At 34.4% G+C, this 20384-nt stretch overlaps 1 protein-coding gene across 4 annotated transcripts in view; it reads right to left on the reverse strand.

The window, feature by feature from the left end:
* Positions 1-4363: 4363 nt before the first annotated feature.
* Gabpa (GA binding protein transcription factor subunit alpha) overlaps positions 4364-20384 on the reverse strand; it is a 28118-nt gene continuing 12097 nt past the window's right edge. For 3 of the 4 annotated variants that reach the window (XM_013149776.3, XM_003467186.5, XM_023563984.2), the window contains exons 5-10: positions 19912-20157; positions 16184-16378; positions 12677-12730; positions 11697-11837; positions 11264-11456; positions 4364-7738 (exon numbers count right to left, since the gene is read on the reverse strand). In XM_013149776.3, coding sequence (XP_013005230.1) covers positions 7510-7738; positions 11264-11456; positions 11697-11837; positions 12677-12730; positions 16184-16378; positions 19912-20157 — 1058 coding nt within the window. In that variant the 3' untranslated portion in view covers positions 4364-7509. The remainder of the gene's footprint in view (positions 7739-11263; positions 11457-11696; positions 11838-12676; positions 12731-16183; positions 16379-19911; positions 20158-20384) is intronic. The other variant, XM_063252538.1, reaches the window with a different exon arrangement.

Here is a 20384-nt window from a genome sequence, read left to right on the forward strand (position 1 = left end):
AAATGACTCGACTATTTTAGCTAGAGGGTAACCCTGCCATTTCTAGAACTGCATACCAATAACCTTGATGTAAAAAATCAAAGTATCACATGTGGTCTGATCACCTTCACTGTTCCTAGCTAATATTACCAATAATGGTCAATATGTTTTTATAATGAGATTTGGGATTAATCAATGCAACAATTTAGCCAATTTAGGAAACAAGTTGATACACAGAAAATATGCTTAAACATAAACTAGTGTCTGCAAAGTTACTTTTCCCCTTAATTTTATGTCATTTGAAAGGGGTAGGTAGAGAATTTATCAAGAGGTATCAAACTGCACAGGAAATACTTCCCAGAATCAATAACTGGGATCACGTCTTATTAAAAAGTTTCTGCATGTCAAAAGAAATCTGCAGCATAGTGAAAAGAAAACCCACAAACTGGGAAAAAATCTTAGTGAACTGCCTCTTAGATAAAGGGCTTCAGTCTAAAACATATAAAGAATTAAAAAAAAATCAGACCCCAAAATTAAAAGATCCAATCCTAAAACGGGTATCTGAGATAAATACACAGTTCTTAGATGAAGAAATATGAATGGCAAATAAATACATGAAAAAATGCTCATCATCATTGGTCATTAGAGAAATGCAAATTAAAACAACACTGAGATTCCATCTCACTCCTGAAAGAATGGCCAGGATCAAGAAAACCACCAACAACAAATGCTGGAGAGGCTGTGGGGAAAAAGGAACTTTCCTGCACTGTTGGTGGGAGTGTAGACTGGTGCAACCATTGTGGAGGTCAGTCTGGAGATTTCTCAAAAAGCTGGGATTGGAAGTCCCTTTTTTTCTAGGTATTCCACTTCTAGGCATATTCCCAGAACTGAAAACATCATACCACAGTGACATATGTGCACCCATGTTTATAGCAGCACAATTTGTAATAGCCAGATCTTGGAAACAACTTAAGTGTCCGTCAACTGAAGAATGAATAAAAAAGTTGTAGTATTTTTATACAATGGAGTACTATTCAGCTATAAAAAATGATCACATTGAGATATTTATAAATAAATGGACGCAACTTGAGACCATACTCATAAGCAAAATAAAGCAAACTCACATGTATAAATACCGTATAGTCTCCCTAGTATAAGAAATAAGATTTTATGGTAATCATGTTTCCCCATTACATTGCTTTGAAGCCTTATGTTTTCATTCATTAGTTTGAATGGTTTTATTCTGTTTTGTTTGATTTTATTATCTGTGATGGTATGAACAGCAATTTTGAAGAAAACAAGATGCTATGATAGCCATTGCTGATTTAATATCATCTTGCTTTGAAGGCCTACCATGCTGTTGTTCTTCTTTCCATTGGTTCTATCATGTTGTTTCTTATTGGATTTTAATATGTTTGATACAAACAAGTTTTTTATGGAAAATGAGATTATATAGTAGCCATTGTTCATTTTCAGCTCTTTGGTTCTGAATGCCCTGTAATACTTTCATTCTCTTGAATGGCTTTATACTATTTTGGTATGTTTGATATTATTGTATATGAAGGTATGCTCAACTATTTCAAAGAAAGAGACATTAGGGTACCTTTTGTTAATATCTGGCTGTCTTGTGGGTGAAGTACTGTGGTACTTACATTGTTCTGTTCTGATCTGCTTTGTTCTGTCCTCTGTCTTAATCTCTTTAAAATTAAAAATTAAAAAACAAACAAATGAACCAAAAAAGAAAATCAAAGTTTTTAGGGCTTGGGGTTTTTAGTTCAATGGTAGACTGCATGCTTAGTGTGCCAAGTCCTAGTACTGAATCTTTCTTTCTATACAAACGTGCCTTTTCAGAGCAGTTTATAAAACATTGCTAACTGTTCTTGCAGTACTTGTGTCCAACTTCTCGGTAATATATGTGATACATAAGAGGAGGACTTTCCATTTGGCGAACAGAAATTAGTAATCTTGGGCTGGATGTGTTGCTTCGTGGTATAGTTCGTGCCTAGTACACTTGATGGTTTGAAATATTTGGAAGGTAATTCTAGATATTATATCAACTTTACTGAATATATACATTATAAAATTTCCTCTACGTAATTACAACTGTTATCACACACAAAGTAAACTACTGCAGTTCCTCGATAGTTTTGAACACCCAGTGTTCTAATTTTCATCATTGCTTCAATTTTTCTTCCTTCCTTCATTTATTTATTGTAATTGGGGTCTGAACAAGAACACAACATTTATTAGAGACAGGAAGCTTCACTTTTTTTTAATAGACTTTTGAGTAAATTTTGGCATAGATTTCTATGCAAGTGAATGATACATATATATGTAAAATCAATAACTTGCCCAAGTGTTTTATTGCATTCATATCTACTTACTGTGATGACACCTGTAAAAATAGCAGAAGTGTTAATTGGGTGTTATTTGTGTCATAGAGTAGATTCCAAAACTACCTTGTTAGCAGACATGACAAAGTGCTTTTCTCAGATTACAGAACAAGTTTCAAATACCACTGACACTGCCATAATCATAGTTAAAACTAATGCCTGGTATTTAATGACAAAATATTTATAATGGTGTGATCAGTCTGTGAACTATTAGGTATTGAAACAATTACAGCAAATTGACAGAGTAATCATGTATCTATGAAATGTAATAATTTGTAAAAAAAAACCCTGATATACATTTTTACTCATAATTGTTTATTTATAGACAGGGTCTCACTATGCAGCTCAGGTTAGCCTTGAACTCAGCGATTCTCCTGCCTCAACCTCGAGTGCTGGTGTGTTACCACACCTGGCTAGTTTGTAACATGTTGAAATAATTTATATAACTTTCTGTGCACATTTTAAAAGTGTGTTTTAGCCAGGAGCAATACACACACCTAGTCATTTCAGCCATCTTTTTAATGTGCTAAGAAATCTTTGTCAAGGGAAATTTCTCCTGTAAAGTTATAGCTTTTATGATTAGGCATGTTTTGAGTATTTATGCATGTCAGGTTATGATTGGGGTACATTTTTCTTCAAAAATATATTTAGTTGTTCTATCCTTTCCCTATCCAATTACCTTAGCACCTGCCAAAAGTTAATTAACTACGTACATGTGGGTTAGATTCTGTTCTACTCATGTATGTATGCTTGTCTCAATGCCATGGCATCTTTATTACTGTAACTTTATATGGGAGCTTAACATATAGTACCATTTTTTTTTTGCAATATTTTCACTATTCTGGGTCATTGTGTTTACATGTAAATTTTATAATTGGCTTGCCTACTCTTTCCCTCAAACACTGCTAGAATTTCAAATGGAATTATACTATTTAGGGATAATTCACAGTGTTTACATTTCATAATATAAATGTTCAAAATGGAGCCTTCCAATCCACCATTATGATGTATCATTTCTCCATTTATATTTTCCTTTCTTAGCAAGTTCTTTCATTGGGTAGGTTTTGCACATATTTGTTGTTATTTCTCCCTAACTACAGGTTGCTACCATGTACAAATAATAAAATTGAGTTTAATAGGTTAACCTTGTTAAACTCAGTTTGGTAGTTTTTTAATTCGACATTTATGAGCATCATCCTCTGCAAAATCCTATTTCTTGCAGCATGTAGTTTTCTTCTTTTTGAAAAAGCTGAGGGTCTTCAGTTCCAGAGTAGATGAAAATGGTGGGAACAAGTATCTCACTGCCTCTTCCCAAGTCTTGTTTGGGAGAGAAGACATACTGTGCTGTACCAAGGTAGCCTCAGGTATGGTCCAAGTTCCAGTCTGCTCAGTCTTTATTGTGAATAAATGCTGAATTCTACTTCGAATTTTTCTGCAATTGTTCATATTCTCTCCCCACTTTAGTAAATTGTAGTGATTTTTAACTTCAGTAATTCATTTTAAAAATTTAATTCATTTTTATTTTACAAATGTCCATCAGTGATTGGAAATAGTGTCCCTTGACAGAAAACTTCAAAAGCAATGGATTAGTAAAAAAGCATTTTTAATCAGTATTAGTTTATCAACTAAGCTGCAAAGCCATATACACAAAAAGCTAAAATCTTGGGACAACAAATATAGGTCCTAGCTGATGACTGTCATTATTTCAAACTAGAAAATAGACAACATATTTTTAAAGCTCTCTATTTCACATGAACATTCCATTTATTTAATCTAGTTTTCTTGAAGTGACGACCCTCTGTTTAAGGAATGTGTGTACACATGCACATGTGTGTGCATGACGGGGACTGCCAAACTGAAGGTTCACAGTTAACTACAAAGTAGTACAGAAGTTAGATGCACACTATATTCAAATAGTCTGCCACAGTTTTACTCAACTACATAGCCCAGGAATTTGAGACTTTTAAGGAAAAACATTCAACACAGGAACATAATGTATAATAATTTTATTTTTCTCATTTTACTATTTTTACATTTTATGCACAAATATTTTTATCTGAGTAAAAATAGAAAATAATTGTTTCATGTAAAATTACAAAAAAAACACAAAGAAATACATAATTGTTATTGTGATAGTATAAGTGTCTTTATTTAAAGAGTAAAAATGTATGCAAAAATCCTCCTCCCTTTTACAAAAGATTGAGAATATTTTTTTCTGGCAACAAGTGAAATATTGAACTATTAATATTTTATACCCTTTAGATCTGAAGATACTAAGAGGTTTGTTTTTCAATTATGAGTTTTAAAACATTTTTGTGCTATATCAAAGATATACTAGTTTTTTTATAAAAGGCAGTAGCATAAAATGATGAATGCAGAAAACAGACAACCTCACCAAAAACATTTGGAGGCACAATCTTTTAAAAGAAATAATTATCTGAGTATCAGCATTAATCTGGGGAGAAAAGTTTTTCCTTATGAACTGACATGGATTGATAATAAGTCAATGTGATTAGTTGGGTCACAAGATAATCAATCACATACAACAATTTTGCCTAGTTTGTTTGATTTTTCCAGTGCCAACACAAATTTTTCAGGGTGCAGACTAGTAAGACAATGAATGAATGAAGCTGGCTCAATGCAAAACTAGATGGAAAAAATTTTAAAACCAAAGTGTGTATTTCACCATTTTTGTACCTCTAAGGTACAAAAAGATGAGCAATTTTGTTTTCCTTTAAATGTTTTCTACAGTCTCTTACAAAAAATTCATGAAACAGCAAACAGCATGAATTATATCTTCTCATAACACAGGTTAGTTTTTAATGGAAGACCATCTAGCAGATCACATCCTCAGTAAGAATAATAGAAACTTTTATATTTGAGACAAACTCATGAAACCCTGTTGAGTCAGCTGGAGACATCAGTCATGGACTTGTATGTGTTACAGTGTACAGTGGACAGTGATGAAAGAGATGGAAAAAAAAGTAACTCAGCTGATCATGTATGAGAGAAAAGTGTTCAAATTATGAGGAATAAAATAAAAAAGTCAAGGAAGAAAACAGATAAAATGTAGTTTAAAAAAAATCTGGGGAATGCTTAAAGCAGAAAAAAATAAAGTTTGATTTTTAGGAATCTAAAGGAAACATGGGTCTTCCTGCTTTAAAAACATATACACATACAGAAGACACATAAAACCTATCTTCTTGGCTAAAACTGTAACTATAAGCATTTTCAATCTAAAAGTCAAGATTCTTGAGCTTCTCATAAACCAGAACAGTATACTTTATTTTTAAAATAAACTTTACTTAAGTGAACTCCTCAGGCTGTTAGAAGATGATGCAAAACCTTATTTACAGATACCTATTTGTTATCTGAAGTTAGGGCTTCTAAAATATATTACTTCATATTGTTATTTTACTCAGATATTCTTAAAATCAGTGCCCAAACTGTACTAGTAATTTGTCAGTTTATTCTGTTTATAAAAAAGAAAGATATAAATGCTATTCTTTTAAAGTACTTATGGCAGAATACTAAAGAATTTAATACAGTACAAATGAACTAACAATACATGCTATTGGCCTTTAGCATAGCATTGAAAATTATGACTCAAGTTACCAGAAAAGGAGATCAAACAACATTCTTTTTTGTCCTTAGAATTCCTGTCTCCAAGGACTCATTCCAAATCCCTGTTTAACATTGGTAGTGCCACCTGGCTTGTACCCATGGTTGTTTCCTCCTAGTCAATAGCATTTACTAAGCTCTTATAAAGCTGAGCTCTTATAAACCTGTTTTGGGGAATAAATTTAAAGGAAATGAGGGAGAAGATGTACAAGGTAGTACTTGAGGAACAATATTTTGCTAGAAAAGCTATTTGTCAGTCTCTCAAATCATGATTCATGCATAGATGCCTTGAAACAACAAAAAGATGTACTTTGTAGCCATTTCTATTTAGTGTTAACTCTTAGTAATTTCATACAAGAATTTTAAAATTTTAAAAATATATTATTTAATACCCCTTTGAATATCTATGTCTTCATACATGCGTATGTATAAAAGTGATCAACTGAACATGTATGCATCTGTATATACATACATATATAATATTCAAAAGGAAAAATAAGTGGGAAGTTTTGTTTTAAAGAGTAAACTACCTAAAATGAAGGTCAAATTTTTCCTTTTATAATTATTTGCAAGTAATTTACTAACATCTTGAAAGGTAAAGTACTGCTGTCTGCTTTAAAGTCTTCATCAGAAACACAATATATAAGCTGTTTTGCACAATAAACAGACACAATAGACTAATTTAAAAAAAGTCATACCAAATCAAACAACTTTTTATTTTATAGCTGAGGTAACTTCAATTTTTTAAAATCTCTGACGGGAAAAACAGAGATCATTTTAGTATCTTTATAATAACTGGTTTATTAGAATTAAATGTCTCTCTCAAAATAATTTAAATCTGTGGCCTGACATAACGAATCATCCACAGACAACGCTTAACACTGGCTGGAGTTAAGCCCCATTTAAACCTGGATCTCCCCCTTTAGCACCGCTCCTTTGCTAGTCACCTTTTTATTGTCCTTTACTTGCAAATATGTTACTAACCTGATACTCGTAGTTTATTATAAATTTATTTGATACGAACATTTTAGCTCTGCTTGACTAGACGCAACAGGCACACATGCTTTAGCTGAGAAATTCCATATTCTGGTTCTATATAAAGTAACATCTAAAGCAGCAGAGAAGGGAAACAGTTACATTTTAAAAATAGCTAAGCCAGACTGTTTCCTGGGATATTTCATTTGTTTTTCATCTTCAGATGCTACTGGCTGTTTTTGGTAGGGCTAGACATTAATACTGACCAGTTTAGCTTTTCTGACTGTTTAACAAACTATTCCAAAATGAAGCTGCTTTCACACCGCAGACACCTTGTGGTGACCCTTTAATATACACTTATGCTAAAATATATGCTCAAAGTAAAAAGATCCAAATTCACCGAGTATGAAACATTTATAAAAAAAAATGCATCAGATTGTATAGTCTAGAAATAAAAGATTCAAATTCAGTAACAAAGGTTAAGAGCGATGCTTGCTCTAATATTTAAGAAAGACCTTAGATCCCCAGAAGCTCCTGGGTCTCAATTATCCTTTTCAGTTTGGAGAGAAGCAGTCGCCAGGGCCACTGCTGTGACTGGCTGGGCAATTCCATGCAGCTGCATCTTCGCAAGTTTCTTCTGTTCACATTCTGTGACCAAGCGGTTCAATTCGGCAGCACTGTATCCAATGAGAGTTTTCAAGTCACAGACAAACTTGTATACAAATCTCTTGCCTTGAACTTTACAAATCATGTCCCCATCATAATAATACCTTTAAAAATAGAAAACTACATTAAGGATATATAAAAAAATGAAGAATTTGGACATACATTTCACAAACTATTCCATAAGCAAAAACCTTGTACAGTACCAGATCCAACACAGCAGCAGGTTATAAAAAATACGAGTATTTAATGGTACCATCAAGGAAACTCCAAAATATTTGCTAAATTTCAATGCTAAGTACTCCAAAATCTTACTACTAAGATTCAAAGAAAATTCTCAACAACTATAATAAGACACTGACTTAAAAACAAACTTAATAAGTAAAACATGACAAAACAGAAATCTTTGGAATGGCAGTAGATAGAACCTACGTGACCTTTGAGTGAGAAAGTCAAGGCACAAAATCTAGCACTTAAGACTTTTTACCTTTGGGACCACAGGAAGAGCACATTTCCTCTAAGTTTTTATTCCTTAGCCCTCCATACAATATAAGCTGTGCTAAATAATCCGGGTAATAAAAATATTTAATATATTCTATAGATTGCTGCGATATCCAATTCTCTTCTTCTGTCTTATTATGAAGTCCTATATGATATACACAGGACTTCATCTTTATCATTCTACTATATAACTGCTCTCTATGAAGACACAGGTGGGTTTATGTTAACTTTGGAAAACAGACTTCATTTACCACTATGCACCAATAATTCCAACACAGGAGAAAATGTTAAGTCAGACCCTTTTCTAGGTTGGCAGATTGTGAAGTACTTATCTCACAATTGCACTGTCCACTGAAAGAGCTGTTATTAAGTAATACCTATTGGCAAAAGTACCTGTAAACCATGTTTATTAGGGTTTTATTCTGAAATTCACTCAGTTTAATTAAACATCCACTAATGAAGATTGATCTATAAACAGGAAATTATGTCTTCTAATTCCAAAACAGAAAATTAGAAGAGATATTTGATTTTCCAGTAACAGACATATAATACACTGGGCAGTCTTGTGTGGGTTATGTTAACAGAGTTTCAATTTCAGCCCACAGAAAAAGAGTGCTCTAAAGGATACAACTGCAAGTGTGTTTAGGGGTGTTAAATAGCTGACCATATTAATGTTTTTGGTTGGATCATTGAACACAACTGTTTGCAGTCTCTCTGTTTGAATGTCCACTTTGTATGCTTTGATACTGTGACTTGAGCAACTATCTCTAAGATGATAATGTGTAATCTAGTAACTGGTGATTTCTTTTTTTTTTTGTAGTTCTGTATTACTTGTACCCTTACACCGCTTTGTTTTGTTTTGTTTTTCCTCTTTTTCCTTTTAAATAAAACTAAAAAAAAAAAAAAAAATTCACCCCACAAACTAATTGCTTGTCATTCAAATGCTGTGGGCAGTTCAATTTCTTAAGAGAATTTCAATATTAACATACACGAGTTTAATAAACCACTTGGTAAAAAGGAAAACAGAGGACAGGAGTTTTACTTTCCTAGGAGGAAAATGGAATTGGTAAAATAATGTTTCTCCATAATAGGCAAAGGGATACACACATATGAATTTTAATTTTACTTAACATTTGTTTTCTTCAATCTAGTAGATGCATAAGAGATTTTATATACACACACACCTGTATTGACTGCATCTATTCTATCCCTAAAATGAAGAAAGCAAGCTGGGTGTGGTAGTGCACACGTGTGATTCCACAACAGGAGGATCACAAATCTGAGAACAGTCTGTGCAACTCGGTGAGACCCCTCTTACAACAAAAAGGGCTTGGAGTGCGGGTCAATGGCAAGGTGCCCTGGAGTCAATATTCAACGCGCCAAACTGAACCAAAATAAAAAGGAAAAAAAAAAGGCATATGATGTTTGCATTTTTATAATTTCACAGGTATGGTTTCCCTTTCTTCTGTTTAACTTGAAGTTTTTGTTACAATATGAAATACATCACAGCCTTCTGAACTGGCAGGAGTGCTGACTCGGTCATCCATTACACAGCGGACATTGATTAAACAGAAACAGCAGCACCTGGAATCCCTGCCATGTGCCCTCTCAACCACTCTCTTCGGTAAACACAAGCCTGCTTCATGACACTAAGTTCACTGTGCTGCTTTATATTTATCAACCAAATATGCACCCCAACTGCTTTAGTGGATCCTTCCCGTTTTTTTTAAAGCCTTGCTAAATAAATGCTTTGATACACTATGCAATCTTCTGGATCCCTTCCCTTCTGTATCACTGTTCACAGCAGTTCTTTTTTATGGATGCACAGTACTCTACTGTCTAAATATACCACAACTGATTTACCCCCCACTTGCTGAAAGGTATTTGGAAGGGTTCTGATTTTTGGACGTCATAAACAAGCTGCTATGTGTGTAGCCATTTATGGGTATTCCTGTTTGGTATGTACTTAGAAAAGCAACTGCTGGGTTACAGGTCACACGCTCCCACCCAAGTGAGGAAGAGTTCCCACTGCTCCACAGCCTGGCTAACCCCAGGTACTGGCAATCGTTTTCAGACTGCACTTCTGGGAATACAGTTTCAAACACCATTTCTCTGATTATGAGACTGCGCACCTTTACCTGTTTATTAGCCATCTGGATATCCTCTTACCTGAAACCTGAAGTGTCTCTGTAGGTGTCCTGCCCATTTAAAAGAAAGTGCCTGCTGATTACACATGTTCTACAGAAATTTCAGATATAATTTTTTTTTTTTTGGTACCAGAGATCGAACTCACGATGTTGCACTTGCCAGGCAGGCGCTTGTGCCACTGAGCTACATTCCTGGCCCCAGATACGGGGCCAGGTATTTGTCAGGTATGTGTGGTTTACTTTTTACTCTTTTAATGACAGCTTTTGATGGCCAGAATGACAGCATTTAATGTGGTCAAATGTATTGATCCTTTCCTTCGGGATTAGTCCTTTTAATTTCATTTAAATGTATTTCCCCTGAAGGCCCAAAGTCTCTACATGTTTTACTATTTGATTTTTTAGCAGTTGGAGCTAGAACTTCACAGAACTGATTTTTGGTGCAGTATGAGGCAGTGGTCACATCTCAACCACCTAGCTTAGCCTTCAAGACAGACAATGACTTCAGCATCGCTGACTGAAAAGGAGGACTTTTCCATGTGCTTTTTTTTGGTATTTGAAACAGGGTCTTGCTATGTACTCTAGGCTGGCCTCAAAATTATGGCAGTACTCCTGCCTAAGTCTCCCAAGTACTAGGATTACAGGCATGCAACACTACACCCAGCTAAATGAGAGCACCTTTATTTGATATGTAAATGATAAAAATTTCAACAATCAAACATGTTGGTAAAGGCAAATAATCTTAGAATCTTTTTAAAAAGTTTATTACCTCAAAATTACTAAGATCTTTTCAAAAGGTAACAATATAAATGTATAAATTTTCCTTTTTTAATATATAAATAAAACATCAACAGGTTGAATATTTTCATATTGTTGTACAACAATGATTACACCTAGAAGAAATTACTTTTTAGAAAGCTGCTATCAAAAAAAAAAGATAGAAAGAAAAAAAAAAATCGCTGTCAGAAAAAAAGAAGAAATCCTTACCTTAATGCACGACTGAGTTTCTCATAGTTCATTGTAGGCTTATTTTTGCGTTGTCCCCATTTTTGTGCAACCAGCTCAGGCTGATTTAGCTTAAACTCGCCTTCATCACCAACCCAAGAAATACAGTCTCGAGCGTCCTTGTCAGTAAGAAGTTCTAACAAAAACTGCCATAGTTGGATTTGACCATTGTTTCCTAAGTTAACAAGAGGGACAAATTTTGGTCACACAAGAGTTATAAACCCACACAAGACAAAGGCAACATATAAACCTTTTGCTTAAAATCTCAGCCAGGGCAAAGACTAACTTTTGCTTTCATAAATCTTGTTTAAACAATGACAGGGTAATAGTCCACATGCATATTTTTATATAGTAAAATAAATTATACCTAATTTGACCAAATTTTTAAGTACAGTACCAGTTAATACAAAAATACCTGTTCTGTTTCCAGGTGAGCTTCTATCTTCTCCCGAAATCCTTGGAGCTCTTTGTACTTTAGCTGCCTTTGCACTACTATTTATAACTTTAATGGTAGTTGGTGTAGTAGACTGCACAGATGCGGGAATAATTTGCACAGCTACAAGAGAAGACAAGGGGTATGTTTTCTTCTTCCAATACAAGTAGTGACAAAAACATCTTAAAAGATGTTAAATTAACATCAATTAACACTGATGTTTCTCTATGTCAAGAAACAACTTCTTTATAAAGTTATGGTATCTGTACTTCAATATCCTGCATTGCTACATCTAGGATTCATATCTAAACCTTAATGAGAGTTTGCCTGTTTTAAAAATGATATCTTAGCATTACTTAAACACGGGACAAAGAATTCTTCAGAGAAAAATTTGGCTAATTAAGAATTCACATCCCATTACTAGTAAGAATATGAACTCATACAACCACTTAAAGAAAAACTTTTGGTACTACCTACTGATGCTGAGTGCAGAAACCTTGTGATGTTACTGTATACTCATTCAGTGATGTTCACAGCATTTTAAAAGGTACTATTTACCAGTAAAAATGAATAAATCTAAGCTGTAAGTATCTATACTTAAGTCTCACAAATGTTGAACAAAAAAGAAACCTGTAACAGGAAATTCACAATACATAGTGTAATTTTACCCAAACCTTTATACCTGGTGCAAATGATGTCGTAAATGCTTATGGTTACACATCTGGTAGAAATACAAAATGTAAAGAGAATAATAAACATCAAGTTGAGGACAAAGGATGAACAGGATCTATAATAGGTAAATTTGATAAGTAGTTTTATTTTTGATGGTTTGCACAGCAGTTAGTTGTACTTTATTTCTCTGTGTATATAAAAATCTTTGAAGTTTTTCTTTTTAATATCTTACATTCCCAAAAGAAAACATTTCTTATTGATAAATGGGCAAATATGGGCTGAACACTCACGTTGATCGATTGTAACTATCTCATTCATCTGTTGCTCTTGGCTTGCCAACACATCTGGAGAACACACAAAAGAATTTTTGTTTTCATTTAAAACCAGAAATAAAAATTCCAATCCAGAAAACCTCAACTTGGTAAACATGATCCTTAAAAGGGAATTCATAGTTAAAACCAAAACCAAAAAACCAAACAAAAAGAAAATTATTAAACAATTGAAATTTACTGAGATGAACACTCAAAAATACCTGAGGGAGAATCTGTATGGCAAACATTGTATCTTTAAGAGAAGTGGAAAGTAGAAAACTTCTAACTGTCAGAGAAGTTACTCAAAGAATATGGTTTTTCAAATATCTGTATCTAACTCTGTAAGTTACATTATATTAGGTCCTAATGTAATCCTTTATAGAACAAGCATCTATTATAAGTCTTTTACTATTTTTAGCTCAAATGCTTTTCTCTGCCAAACAATATTTGCACATCTCCACCTCTACTATTTCAACCCACTGAGTGCCCACCAGAAACTATACGTCTCTCAAAACTGAACTTCTCAGTAATAATTCTGGGCTTTAAGTAAGTCCTGGAAACCCAACAGGACTCTACTAAAGCTGTGAAGCCACAATCCAGTTCCAGACACACAGCTATAAAATGTTGGGGCGCAAAGAAAAGAGAGATCCAAATCCTATGTATTAGATGGAAGCGGTCTTTGAAAGAACAGAGTTTGGGGGCATAAAACAATTATATGGGAGTAGCTTCAGACAGATTTGGGTTCAATTAGCTCTTACTATGTAAATTACTGTGAGGATTAAAGGAAAATTTAACAGGCACAGTGTAAAATTAATTTTTCAGTAAACTGAACATGTTACTATTTTATGCAAATTTCTAGTTCTGGGCTTTCTCACTCAGAACTCTTACTTCTCTTGAAACACATTTTATGTTTTATGTTTATGGCACATTTTCCTCAGAATTTCGTAAAAGTACTTCAAAGAGGGTTAGTACTAATTAAGTTGAAAAACTTCCAACTGTAATTAAATGAATAAGGTGCCCTTGCCCAAAAGAGACAAAAGGGAAAATAACTATCAGTTAGCCCAGGTATGGCCAAGCCGGAAAACCAGCTTCCAAGCCTTTTCTCAGACTTCACTTTTGTCTTTTTATGGAAACTATCAAGTCAGAAGGCAGAACACAACATAGGGGGTTCTGAATGCTTTAGACCAAGAACACACAGGTACCAGGCTTCCACAGAACCCCTGTCCTCTTGGCTATGGCACAAAGGAAGCAGAGTCTTTAGAGCTAAAGCTGGGAAATATGGAGTCATTTTATGAAGAAATGTTAGGTACTAAGGATACAAAGCAAAATTTTTTCCCCTAAAGAACAGCCTTAATAAGTTAAGCTTTGCCTTTGGTGATAGAAGACATATCTGCATCAAGACACATGCTGTAGGACTGGCAGTACTGAAAGATTTCCCAGTTATCCTCTCCAAATACAATGGGTCTAGGTGAAGTTTCAACACATGGGCAAGTGGTGGTTTGGTAAGTAATTATCACACATAGCTGCAGAATGAGCTCTATCTCTCCAGTACTGCTTCTCCTCAATCGATAACTGAGGATGAACAGATAGCTGTCACTAACAGTTCTGGGTCAGGAATCTCTGCTTTTCGGGATTATTCTACAGATTTCTGTTTATAAGAGACTAGAACATTGGACTGTTTAAAGGACTATGTTCTGAAAAGTGAGATTTGTAAAACGAAAAAAATCTGCCAGAAATAGTCTTATACATCATCCTGCCAATTTTACAAATTTTGAACTGAACACAAGATTTCTAAACCAGATGGGATTTCTTGCCGGAATGCAGAACCATGGCTGAACAAACAAGGAACTATGTGAGACCCTTCTGTGACAGTGGGCTTTGCGGAAAACAAAGCAACAATTCCAGAACATGAGGAAGACCCATTCTATTACATGGAAATGAGAAGACACACAAGACTTTTGCCCTTCTGTACTAGGAAATTTTATAGAGTTTGAAAAGCATTAGGAGAAACAGAAAGAGACAACCACAAGAGTTGACTGGAAAAAACTGGAAATAAATTTGGGAAAGCAAGCACTACTTTGTTGTATTCTTGAAAATTCCCATAAGATAATGTTTCAATAAACATGACTCAATGTAAGAAACTGTAGCAATTTGGAATTTACCTTATTCATTTGAAGAGCTCTGCAAAGAAAATCTAAAACCAATGATAAACCTTCAACAAAAAAGTGAACTTATCTATAATAATTAACTGGAAAAAAAAGTGTAAATGCAACGAATATAATCAGGCTTTCCGTGTGATAAGAAATTTCCATAAAAGTATCTAAGTGAATCAGTACAAGAGTAAAACTACGGGTAAACAATGAAGAAAGTCGAGAGCTCATTTCCTATTTGCCAGCAGAGAAAGCACTTTGGGTGAGGATGCTCAGCACTAGATTACTGTGGCAGGCCCTCCAGCGTGGGTTTCTTCTTACTAGAGATATCGTAGAATAAAATACTGACCATTTTATCTTTACTCATAAATGTTACAAATGTCAAGAGTTTACCTTATGAACTAGAACAACCACCACCACCGTAGGACTGGCTTGCATCTCTGATATACAAAGCAGTGTTAGAAAATGGGTTGCTACTAAGTAAGATGTTTTTTAATAGCTGTCTGTGGCTTAAAGTCAATGATATATTTAAACTATAACAAAATAATTTATATTCATTTGAGCTTGTTTTTTGGGAAGCCAATCAGTTTCTAATTTTTCTACATAATCATAACAGCTATGGCATGTAAGTTTCAAGTAGAAATCAATTCCATCGGAACCCAGTAGGTTCCAATTCAGAAGCATAGATTGTAGGCTTAGATTTCTCCTTTCTCAAGACTCTTAAATTAGCAGTAAAGAAATTAAAAAACATTTCATCTTGTTAAGAGAATGGGAGGGAGGCCATCTGTCAATAGTCAAAGAACATGACACTGAAGAATGACTGATGAAACAGAGGCAACAAAAAGAATAGATGGAAAGAACTAGAGTAGGGCATAGGATTGAATTTAATAATCTGGATTCTAATATAAGCCTGGGTTAGTATTCTGGCCCTGTCACTCCCTACCTCTGTTATTTTGGAGGCTTTAAAAGACCCATTATCTTATATGAAAAATAAGTAAATAGTTTTTTTTTTTTTTTTTTTTGTCTTTTTCTTTTTTATCAGTACCGGGGATTGAATTCACAACTGCCTGCTTGCAAGGCAGGCGCTTATGCTGCTGAGCTAAACTCCCAGCCCCAAAATAATAGTAATAGTGTATAATAGTGTAGTAATAGTAAATAGTAATATGTGGCATTATTACAGGGATTAAACAAGAGCACAAAGAGAGACCTCAGTACTGCCTTACATTACTTAATTGCTTATTTAACTGCCTTTTATCAATGATTAAGGTAGAAACAAAATTATAAAGAAATAAAATTAAGCTTAAGTTAGAAGATAAATAGGTAACTAATTTTATACATTTTCGAAGCAGCTCCAGATGACTCCAGAGAATTTCTCCCCGAGGTACTCGCTGAAAAAAATCTTCTTGGTTGAGACTACATAATTCTCTTCCTGAAATGTTGAGTGTGGTGAGGTCTATATCCGTCATGCTGAACTCCTTCATTACCCAAACTACCCAATGCAGGACCTGGTCTGTGGACCACTGAATGGGATCTAAAAAGAAAGAGTTCTCTTTAGCCTAGTTCCTTTTCAGAAATGTTAGTTAACTTGTCAACATACACACACAAACACAAAATCCAGACAAAATAGTTCCGCGAATTAAGTAAACTCATTATGAAGTAGAAAAGATCTTTATGCTGTACTTTCTCCTCAGCTCTTTTTCAATCTCTCAAACTAAATTTACGATGGAGTCATTTGATTCCACCGTTTGGAATTTTATCAAAGAAAACAAAATGAAAAATTGTTCTCCAGTGAGGCAAGTGAAAGAATATATGTTTATCTTGGAAAGAACAAATTATCCAAGTTCAAAATAATATTTTATAGCTTTGTCTGATTTGGTGTATCAAAAATAAATTATAAGGGGATTTTAAGAGCTAGTTGGTCCTACACTTACAGTTATGGCACATAAAATACAACCTATTAATCACTTCTTTATTTAGGTGTGCCACTGCAAGATGTTAAGATTTTAAATACATGGATTGTGTTTGTAAATTTTACTTTAGAGCCTATCATAGTGCCTTGTACGTATTTTTTAAATCCATAAAAGCATATGCAAAGAATTTCATTTTTTCTATCGTTTTTTTTAGTACCTAATTGAACTCATAAATGAAAAAGATGGCCAATATATACATGTACTATTTTTCTGGCGCCTACTTGTGGAAGTTAATCTGAGCTGAATTAAATGCTTTAGAAGATGATTTATCCAACTAATACTGATTATATACACCAATAAACATTATTCAGTAAGAAAGTAAGTGGGACAATAGTATTTAACTACTTATCAAAAGCCAATGTATACTGAAAAGTGCATGAAACACACAAATACAGAATTGCTAAACTAGAGTTTGGCAATAGTCTACGAACTACTGAGGGCTATCAAAGAGCCATTATTCTATATGAAAAATATAGAATTTTTAAATAAATATTGACACAAAGCAGTAAAGATTTTAGGAAGACGGTAGTAAAGTTTAATTTCTCTGAATACACAAAGAAAAACAAGAAGCAACTAGAGGGCAAAACAAAAGACCTAGGGATGTTTACAATGAAATGAAGAGATGGTCGAGTCTTAAGGACTCTACAATACATAGAGATGAAGACAAAGCTAAAAAATGAAAAAAGCAAAGCAAAGCAAAGCAAGGAAAGGCACGGCACGGCAGGGCACAGCAGGGCACGCAGGGCAGGGCAAGGGATGGCATGGCACAGCAAAGCAAAGCAAATCCATTCTGAGCATAGGAAAATCTGAATAAGGTCAGTAAGTATCCATTAAACCTGGGCATAGGAGCACACTCCTATAATCTCATGAATTCAGCTACTTGGGAGGCTGAGGTGGGAAGGTTACATATTTGAGGACAGCCTAGGCAATTTAGTAAGATTCTGCATGACAATAAAATAAACAGTGTGGTGGTACACACCTGTAATACCAGCACTAGAGAGGCTGAGGAAGAGGATCATGAGTTCAAAGGCAGCCTAAATTACATAGCAAATTCAAGGTCACCAAGAACTACATAGTAAAACTGTCTCAAAAACCAACCAACCAACCAACCAACCAGCAAACAAAATCTGTGAGGGGTGGGGAAGAGGACAGAATACAACACGGGCCAAGTTGAAAGCAATGGCTCAATTCAATGACAGCTCATTACAAAGGTCTATGGTAAGGTTTATTTACTTTTTGGTACCAAAAATTGAACTCATGACCTCACTCTTGCCAGGCAGGCACTGTGCCACTGAGCTACATTCATGGCAGCCACGATAAGGTTTAAAGGGCTGCAGAAGTGTAACTTTTGAGAGCTTTTCAAATTCATCCCAGGTTTACTTCCAGAAGAAGTGTATACAAATAAGGAAAGCTGTCTTATTCCAGAATACAGTATTCCAGAATACAGTACTTCTTGAAAACAGGAAGAGGTTCTGTTTAACTTGAAAAGCTACCCTGAAATACATAAATACACTTTCTTAAAAGTCCACAAAATGCTGGGAATGGTGGCATACACTTGTGATTCTAGCACTCTGGGAGGCAGAGGCAAAAGGACTGCAAATTCAGTCCCAGGATGGACAACTCTGTGATCTTGTCTCAAGGAAAAACAGGGGTGTGGCGGGGCAGGGGTTAGGGTAGAAGTTTAGCTCAGTGCAGAAGCCTTGATTTAGTCCCCAGTATCACAAGGAAAAACAAAGCAAAATTTTATACTGAAATGAACAAAAAAACTATCAAGATCAAGAAATATAGGGAAAAACATTAGTCTGATTTGTTTTCTCAAATATCAGGACTTCTGATATAACATACCAAATTTGCCAGGCATGTTTTGCCTCTTTTCTGTAAGACCCTAGTAAAATGACAGTAAAAGGATCTTCTAAAGCTATAAAATCATAGAAACATGAGTAAAGTAGCAGAAATGAGTAAGAAATTACAACTAGCTTATTGGAGACTACTGTAAAATAAAGTTAAGAGACAAAAATCAATAAAGTGAAACATATTTGTGCCTAGGGAACAAGACTGCAGTCATGGTAACTGTTAGGGGAATTGCTATTTTTCCTATGGCTTTTTTTTCTCTGTCTTTGAACTTAAAAGACATATGATAAATGCAAGAGCTTATCCAGAGGATCAAGGGAGAACTAGTTAAGACACAAAGCAAGGATATGTGTAATAGTTTATTTTTTGCATGAATATAAAGTAGTTTGAAATGTATTTGACAACTATACAGCACAAAATGTGAGTTTTGTTTTTTTAAAAGAACTAGAAGACAATCTCAGCATGTCTATTTTTTAAGTCTTATTTAATAAGAGATAATAAATATTTTGAATTTTAGCCAGTCATTCAACACTGCTCAGAGTTAGGAAACTAATCAAAGAACTATCCTTGGTACAGAAATAGAAATGTAAAATAATAGTTTCCTATGAAAATATTAATCATTTCTGAAATTTCCTACTGGGTAATAACATGACAAAAACAGTCACCAATAATTTTTGTCACCAAAAATGTCTTCCTATACCTTGACCTCCATAAGTGTCAAATGTTTTAAAATTAAAAGTTCCACTCTCAAAGCAATTACCCCATTTAGGCTAACCTGGACATTTATCACCATTGTATAAAGTACAATAGGCTCCTATTCTCTCTCACCCACTCTCTACTTGCTGCTCCAACTTAAAGCATGCTCACTGTCATCTATTTTTCAATTATCACTTGTACAGATCAAAAGTATTTCTACACAGTTACAGAATAACTCCACATCCACTCAGCATTTTCAAGACTCATGCAAACTTCCAGCTCTACGTTTTGCATCAAATGTTTCCTGTCTGAAATGTCCTTTGGATAACAGTTTTTTCTCTGAAATAAGCTCTTCTCCAATTTTGCTCTCAGGCCACTATGATTTCTCTGACATTCTAACAGCATATTTTTAGTTATACAAACTACTGGCATCTTAAATGTTACCTTTATAGTTATCTCTTTTCCACCTATCTCTTTCCTCTTCAACTTATGCTTGCTATGGTCAAAATTTTGTTATTCTCCCTAATAAATAACCCTATTTTATTACCGTAGGGTATCCCAAGGCGTTCTTGTTCTTTCCTGTAACCTTCCAGTGCCGCAGCCCATCTTGTCACCTGCTCTGAGGTTTCGTCTGAAATGGTTGTGATATGTTTGGTACCATCAAGAGTTATCACTTGAGCTTCTTCTACAAGATGTGCTTCTGCTTCGGCATGATGAGCATCTGGATCAATAACTACTTCAACAGTTTCCGCAGTTTTCACAATTTCCAGGATATTTAGCTTTGGCTCAATCCCTTCACAGTGAATTAAAAATATATACAAATTCAACAGAAAACCCAAGTTTCAAAACATATAACTGTTTATGTATTCCCAAGCAGAAGAGAAAAACTACATATTAACTATTTTAGCAATATATCTAGAAAATTTAAGATGTCTGCAACAATAAATACATTTTGATAGAACTTCTGTAGCAATATATGTCAATATTAATTTCCTGATTTTGTTAATTGTATGGGATACA

Source organism: Cavia porcellus, unplaced genomic scaffold, assembly GCF_034190915.1.
Source record: "Cavia porcellus strain 051 isolate PalLab524CR breed Dunkin Hartley unplaced genomic scaffold, mCavPor4.1 scaffold_7, whole genome shotgun sequence".
Classification (NCBI taxonomy): Eukaryota; Metazoa; Chordata; class Mammalia; order Rodentia; family Caviidae; genus Cavia; species Cavia porcellus.